Here is a 7,809-nt window from a genome sequence, read left to right as displayed (position 1 = left end):
TAACTTGTGGCCATCATCTCAATAATTGACTTGGAGGACTTATTTCATTCCTCTATTGCAAAATTAATCTTATAAATCTTAGGAAAGTACTAGTTGGCAGTTGGATATTTTGTACCAGAAATCAACTCAATTACTTCATTAAACAATTTCATGCACCCACAAACATCTTTAGCAAATTGCCACTATAAAGAAGTTGGAAAATAAGTGTATAAAGACTCAGGTTTCTCCAACCGAATAAATACATCCTTGTACTCTATGGCAATATCAAGCATCTTATATGTGCTATTCCATCTTGTTGGACAATCTAGAGCTAACTTTCTAGTGCAAACAATTCTCAATTGCCTAGCGGTATCTTCAAATTTTTCATACCTTTTAGGTGTAGCACTCCAAAATCCTACAATAACCCGAATATTTTCTATCTCATCCTTAAGCATTTGTAGCCCCTCCTGAACAATTAAATTTAGGATGTGCGCACAGCAACGCATATGTAACAAATGCCCATCCCTTTTCAAACTTTCCAACTACAACTTATCCTTAATTTTCCTAATAATGGAGTCATTTGTGCTACAATTATATAAAGCAACAGTACAAAGCTTTGAATCAATGTTCCAGTCCTTTAAACAATTAACAAGTGCTTCAGCAAGTCTTTCACTAGTGTGAGGGACTGGAACATAAATGAACCTAACATAATAATATTTACACTCAATTATATTATCATTAAGAAAAAAATACAATTAAGTTATAAAATATAAACTTTGTTACATCAAGACTCGACTTTGTAAAGTCCACAAGCCATCAATATAGTGAGCCCTAACCGCCATATACCCTTTTCTTATTGCTTGAATTCACATATCTGTGGTAATAACGTCTCTTTCTTCATGGCTATCTAACATCTTCATAGTACATTTTTTTCTCAAAATCATAAACTTTGAATACCTCCTTCTTGATTGTGTTTCGAGTAGGAACTCTAAACAATGGTTGGAGAGAAACAAAGACTCTTCTAAGACCAATGTGATCCACAATTGATAGTGGATAATCGTGCATAATAATAGCTTCAACAATCAACTTCTTCCTATTTTTTTGGATTATAAGTTCCGATTCCTAACTCTTGCTTTCCTTCTGAGATAGTAGGCAGTAGAAATGGATGTCCTTTGTCATGGTTTCTATGCTTGATATATTTTTTTAATACAACTCAAGAGATGTCCTTTCAAGTGATTTGTTCTATTCTTTTAAGTGCCACTAAGTTGTTTTTTACACCAGATACATTCAGCCTTATCTTGCCCATTCACTTTCATCTTTTTAAATTCTTGCCACACATTACTTCTTAGTTTCTTTGATGAAGGTTCTAAGCTTGTATCATTTTCTTCTTGTTCTTTTTGCCCAACATCAGGTGTCAGAATTGAATTAGAAGATACCTCATGAGTTGGTGGACATGTACTTTCTTGTGTAGGATTAGATGTTCCTTCCGATTACAGGCGTGGTGTTCACTTGATCCATTTGACCTATTACAAACAACAACACTAAACACATTCAATAACAACAAGATGCAATAGTAGAATCTAGTAGAGATGCAAATTCTTACATTTATGGAATACCATGTATCACAGTTGTCATTGATCAAAACACATTAATAGATTGTCAATATAAAGAAAAGGTATACCAATTAGAGAGAAAAATGTTGCCTTAATACCTATTAAAAATCATATTACTTCATGAAGCCTAAATTGTGTTATCAATGAACTCCTCATCGGCTTAATTACAATATTTTAGAACCAACTAATAATAAGTTTTTCATTACAAAGACACTACCATTCATTTAAATAAGATCATAGTACATGCATAAAATTGTTTTAAGGTCTAACATCCCTAAGAGCTTAATACAATATCAATACTAAGTTAGATAGTCAAAATTCATTGCTAGTCAAGAAATAATCAAATATGAAAACACAATACACCAGTGGGTGAAAACACAAGTGTCTTAAGTCTAAAATACAATTACATAAAGCACTAAATCCCTAACAAGTCAATAATCTTGAAGACAAAATAATAAACATTAGATGATGCATTAACTAGTACTTTGATGTTTTGTCTGCATAACAAGTTCAAAACGAATGAAAATCAACTATTTTCAATATTAGCAGACATGGATTAATAATCATATCAAAAACAAATTCAAAATGAAGAATCGGAGAAAGCTTACTGCAGTAGAGAGAGTTTCAACGGTGAGTTGTTCACAAACACAAAATCAACAAGTTGAATAGGTTGATGATGATGTTCGTGGACTTAAGAGTTGAATAGGTGAGTTGCTCGTGGATTTAAGAGTACATAATTCGTTGATGATGATGCTCTCGCCGCTTCGGTTTAAGAAAGTAGAAACTAAGAACTCTAATTTCAGTAATTTGTTACACTTATATATATTTAGGGGCACTTATGTAATTTCAGGTCTAAGCTAGTTTGGTTTCTGGTTTCGAGTGCGGGTTTCACACTACCCAAACCCGCACCCGAACCCAGTCAACTCGATTTTTTACCCGTTGACTCGGGTTTGAGTGAGCCCCGTGGGTTTGAGTCTGCCTGCCATCCCTAATTACAAGGGAAATATAATTGAAAAATAGTGGTAGGGCAATATATATATACACGATCAAATGTCACTAAGGTGTCAAACTTTATAACATGACACCTCCGATAACTCTTCACCCTATGTTCATATAATAAAATTCATCAATGAATAGGAAACTATTATCATATAGGCCACGTCTGTAAAATTTTACGTCAATAAAAAATCAATTGATATGTTAAGGAGAATGATCAAAATCAACGGTGGATTGATGTTAAAAGATTTCTGATTGATGTTAAATTTTTCTAGACATGATAATAGCTTTCAATTCAACGGTGGATTTTATCATGCGGACATGAAATACTGAAGAGTTCTCGGATGTGTCATGTTACTAACTTTGACACATTGATGTCATTTGATGTGTTTTGTACACCGTATGCTCTACACCGTAAATTTAAAGCTCAATTTAACTCTTGCACATATTCCTAGACATATAAAAAATAGGAAGAAGTAGATTGGATGGTATGTTTATAAGGTGTATGTGTAATTTGGAGTGTCATTATATATATATATATATATATATATATATATATATATATATATATATATATATATATATATATATATATATATATATATAGGGCCGGCCCTTTCCCGGCGCAACAAGCCCAATAGCGCTGGGCCTCATAATTTGAGGGCCCCAATATTTATAATTATTATATTTTACTTAACTTAATTATTATATAAAACTTAATTTTGAAACAATTTTCAATACTCTCTTTCTTCTCCAAACGGTTCTTCTTCTATCTTCCAACACAAATCGTTGTGACTCAAAATTTCACCGTCAAAAATTGAAACAAAACGGTGACAAAACGAAACAAGATACCTCTACATAACGGCGACGAAATGAAACCACACACCATATAACGGCGACGAAACAAAACCAGAGATACTACTCAATACTCATATCGGTGACGACGACGACGAAACAAAACTGAACAAAAGAGATACAGATTATTGGAAGCGACAGCGGCAGCAATACGGTTTAATCGGTAAATTTCTTCAAATGATGTTATTTTTCTTAACAATCTGTTTGTTATTTTGCTTTTTGAGTGGGACTGTGTTGAAATTGAAATTGAAATCAATGGTTTCTAAAGTTATACTTATAGTTTTTGTTACTGTGTGAGACTTTGTTCTTTACAATTAATGGTTTCTAAGCTTGTAATTTTGGGACTGTGTTGAAAACTTGAAATTGAAATCAGTTTCTTTTTTTAGTTTTTATTGAAATGAAATTTGTTTATGTTTCAGTGTCATTCTGTGATAGAGTGATGGTTTATTTCAATAGGATAAATAATATTAAAACAATATGAATAGGATTGGATTGGATTTTATTGAAATGAAATTTGTTTAGTTTTTATTGAAATGATTTTTTTTTAGTTTTTAATTATATAATAGGATTGGATTGTACATCGGTTGTTCCTTAAAACAATATGTTTTTCTATATAAGACATGGGCATAAATGAGAAAGAAAATATGCATCATGTTTTTGTCTATATAATATATAATATGTTTGTGTCTATATAATATATAATATATTCACAAAAATAGAATTTATGTTGGAACATTAATATTTATATTAATTTTTATTTTTATTGTAGGAACACAATTTAACAACGGGACTACAAATAGATCGCTTGCAAGTAAAAACAGTGGAGTTGCTCATTAGCCGACACATTAAACTTAGTGCGATATTCCAGGTTTTTTCTTACTATGCCTCCTAAGATGCCGCCTAAGAGTAGAAAATATGAATGTGGAAATGATAAGCGTAAGAAAAAGAAAAAAAATGAAGAGTTAATTCAATCTCAAGTAGGAGCACTTGATAAATTTTTAATAAAGGAATCACAAGTTCTAAATGAAAGTTATTCTGTTGATCATATTGATACTGAAATTCCTGATAATGTGTCCATTGAAAATGATAATGTTGATAGTGTTCCCATTGAAAATGATAATGATGATAATGTTGATTAAGATATATTTGATCCAAGAAATTGGGATCGTCTTCAACCTAAACTGATTGATTTATTAGTTACGAAAGGTCCTAAAAGAGATAATTCCATTGTGAAGGGTCCTAGAGATAATTGGAATAGACGCTTTACGGCTAATTTGTATACTAGAGCTTTAGCAAATGGAGAGAAGTGTGATAGAGATTGGCTTGTCTATTCGAAAGAGCTTGATAGAGTATTTTGTTTTTGTTGTAAAGTTTTAAAAAATGGGATTGGTAGGGGACAATTAGCAAATGAGGGTTATAATGATTGGTCACATGTTGGTGCAAGAATTAAAGAGCATGAGTTAGGCATGGAACATGTTAAAAATATGACTACTTGGTATGAGTATCGTCAAAGGCTGCAGAAATTCCAAACTATTGATAAAACGACTCAAAGAATAATTGAGAAAGAAAAGGATCATTGGAAAAATGTTTTAAAAAGAGTTATTTCAATAGTGAAATTTCTTGCAAAACATAATTTGGCCTTCCGTGGTTGTAAGGAAAAATTGTACGAAGATAACAATGATAATTTTTTGGGTTTGATTGAAATGATAGCTGAATTTGACCCAATTATCCAAGAACATGTTAGACGTGTTACAACTCAAGAAGTTCACGTTCATTATCTTGGGCATAAAATACAAAATGAGTTGATTTCATTGCTTGGTTCTGCAATTAAATTTGAAATCATTAGAAAAATCAAACAAGCAAAGTATTTCTCAGTGATACTTGATTGTACTCCGGATGTTAGTCACAAAGAGCAAATGTCTTTGATAATAAGATATGTGGACGTATCTTCAACTTCTATTAGCATTGAGGAATCATTTTTAGGATTTTTGAATGTGAATGATACAACTGGTCAAGGGCTTTTTGATGTATTACAAAATGAATTGAAAGAACTTGGTCTCGACGTATTTGATGTGAGAGGACAAGGTTATGATAATGGGTCAAATATGAAAGGAAAACATCAAGGTGTACAAAAGAGATTTTTAGACATAAATCCGAGAGCCTTTTATACTCCTTGTGGTTGTCATAGTCTTAATTTGGCATTGTGTGATATGGCTAACTCGTGTAATAAAGCTAGAAGTTTTTTTGGAGTTGTTCAACGCATTTATACAATTTTTGCCAATTCTACAAAAAGATGGCAAATATTGAAAGATAATGTAAAAGGGTTGACTCCAAAATCATTGTCATCCACTCGTTGGGAGAGTCGTGTAGAAAGTGTCAAAGCTATAAGAACTCAAATGTCAGATTTTACGGAAGCTTTACTTGAAGTGTCAGAAAATGATCTCGATCCTAAAATACAAAATGAAGCTAAATCCTTAGCAACAAATGAGCTTGGTGATTTTGAGTTTTTGATGGCTATAATTATTTGGTTTGAAATATTATCTGCAATTAATTCTGTTAGCAAGCTTTTACAGGAAAAGGATATGATTATTGATGTTTCTATGGAAAAAATAAAGGAGTTGATTTCATTTTTTGAAGGATATAGAGAAACTGGATTTTATAAGGCACTAGTTAATGCTAAGGAAATTGCGGTTGAATTGAATATCTCTCCAACATTTCCTCAAAGGCGTATAATTAAAAGAAAAAGACATTTTGATGAGAATTTGAATACCCCAATACTCGAGCTATCTGAAGAGGAATCTTTTAGGGTTAATTATTTTCTTTACCTTGTTGATCAAGCTATTGTTTCTCTTAATAAAAGATTTGAGCAATATCAAGAGTATGAAAGTATTTTTGGTTTCTTATTTACTTCTCACAAGTTACAATCATTAGATGATGCAACTTTGAAGTCTTGTTGTAGTAACTTTGAACGAGTATTGAAACATAATGAACAATCTGATATCGATGGGAATGATCTTTTTGGGGAGTTAAAGTTACTAAGAGAAATGTTGCCTGAAGAAATCATGAAACCTACAGATATATTATTATTTTCGAAAGGCTCAGACTGTTTTCCTAATACAGTTATTGCATATAGAATTTTGTTGACTATTCCTGTGACAGTTGCTTCTGCAGAAAGAAGTTTTTCAAAATTGAAGTTGTTAAAGACTTACTTGCGGTCTACCATGTCACAAGAAAGACTTAATGGATTGGCATTGATAGCAGTTGAAAATGATTTTTTGGAGACACTGAAATATGAAGAATTGCTTGATGAATTTGCTTCAAAAAGTGTTCGAAGGAAGGCTTTTTTAAGTAGTTAAAAATATTAAGTGGTATGAAATGTTATTTATAGTTTAAACAATACTTAAATTTTTTGGTATTTTATTTGGTTAATATAAAGTTGAATTTTTTATGCATCATTTTTAATTATTAAAAGTACATTTTTTATTTAGGCCCATTTTTTATTTTAGAACCGGATCTCCGGATTGATTGGGCCGGCCCTATATATATATATATATATATATATATATATATATATATATATATATATATATATATATATATATATATATATATATATATATATATATATATATATATATATATATACTATAAACAAATTTTTTATTTTATTTTTGAAATCTTAACATGATGGATGGAGTGATAGAGCATGATTGGAAGCAAGGACGAGGGTGTCTCTGAAGGCATCTCATTTTGTTTTCAATGATTCTATGTTCGTCTTGGTCAACAAATTTCGTCATCATTATAAAACATCATCCTTAATTCTATGCCCCAATGCTTCCATTTCTATGATGAAAGACAAGTCAATATATTCCTCTCTTCAGCTATGTCATAATTATCTTAATCATCATTTTTATTATCATGTAATAATCATCCCTTTCAAAACTTAGGCATGCATATGCGCGGCATTTAATTAATCATTTGATGCTAAAATTGAGTTCATCTATTGCTTAATTGTGGCATGTCAATTATAGTACTTCACATTAATGCCTTAAGAAAATTGTTTTAAAAAATCTAAACTGTTTTTTTTATCAGATAGGACAATGTTTGTTTTAGTTTTAAATAAATGGATAAAAATGAATTTTATAAAACTGCTTTTTAAAATATTAGACATTTATTTATTTTTAATTTTAACATCCTATAACATAAAAATACATTATTAAAGAATAAAATAAAATTACAATTTTAAAAGAAATTGTATCTTAAAAATGATTTTTATAAAAAAATATTTGAAATAGTTTTAAAATTAAGCGTTTTTTAAAATTGTGGTATTCAAAAAAAATTCAATAAAAAAATAAAATATCTAAAA

The 7,809-nt window shown here is 30.5% G+C and overlaps 1 protein-coding gene across 1 annotated transcript; it reads left to right on the top strand.

Moving 5' to 3' along the window:
- Positions 1–4,324: 4,324 nt before the first annotated feature.
- On the top strand, positions 4,325–6,799 carry LOC131614784 (uncharacterized). The gene is made up of 3 exons (XM_058886337.1): positions 4,325–4,541; positions 4,584–4,751; positions 4,878–6,799. The coding sequence occupies exons 1-3, from the start codon at positions 4,325–4,327 to the stop codon at positions 6,797–6,799; spliced, it is 2,307 nt and encodes a 768-aa protein (XP_058742320.1).
- The last annotated feature ends 1,010 nt before the right edge of the window (positions 6,800–7,809 follow it).

This window comes from Vicia villosa, linkage group LG6, assembly GCF_029867415.1.
Source record: "Vicia villosa cultivar HV-30 ecotype Madison, WI linkage group LG6, Vvil1.0, whole genome shotgun sequence".
NCBI classification, from domain to species: Eukaryota; Viridiplantae; Streptophyta; class Magnoliopsida; order Fabales; family Fabaceae; genus Vicia; species Vicia villosa.
The sequence above is the reverse complement of the archived record's forward strand: the minus strand, read 5'-3'. Positions and strand labels throughout refer to the sequence as shown.

What these genes read in the sequence shown, in the direction of transcription:
- LOC131614784 (XM_058886337.1), top strand. Translation starts at nt 4,325, where the DNA reads ATGCCTCCTAAGATGCCGCCTAAGAGTAGAAAATATGAATGTGGAAAT. An exon ending in TGAAAATGATAATGTTGATA is followed by an intron (nt 4,542 to 4,583) that starts GTGTTCCCATTG and finishes ATGTTGATTAAG; the next exon opens with ATATATTTGATCCAAGAAAT. An exon ending in TTTAGCAAATGGAGAGAAGT is followed by an intron (nt 4,752 to 4,877) that starts GTGATAGAGATT and finishes ATTGGTCACATG; the next exon opens with TTGGTGCAAGAATTAAAGAG.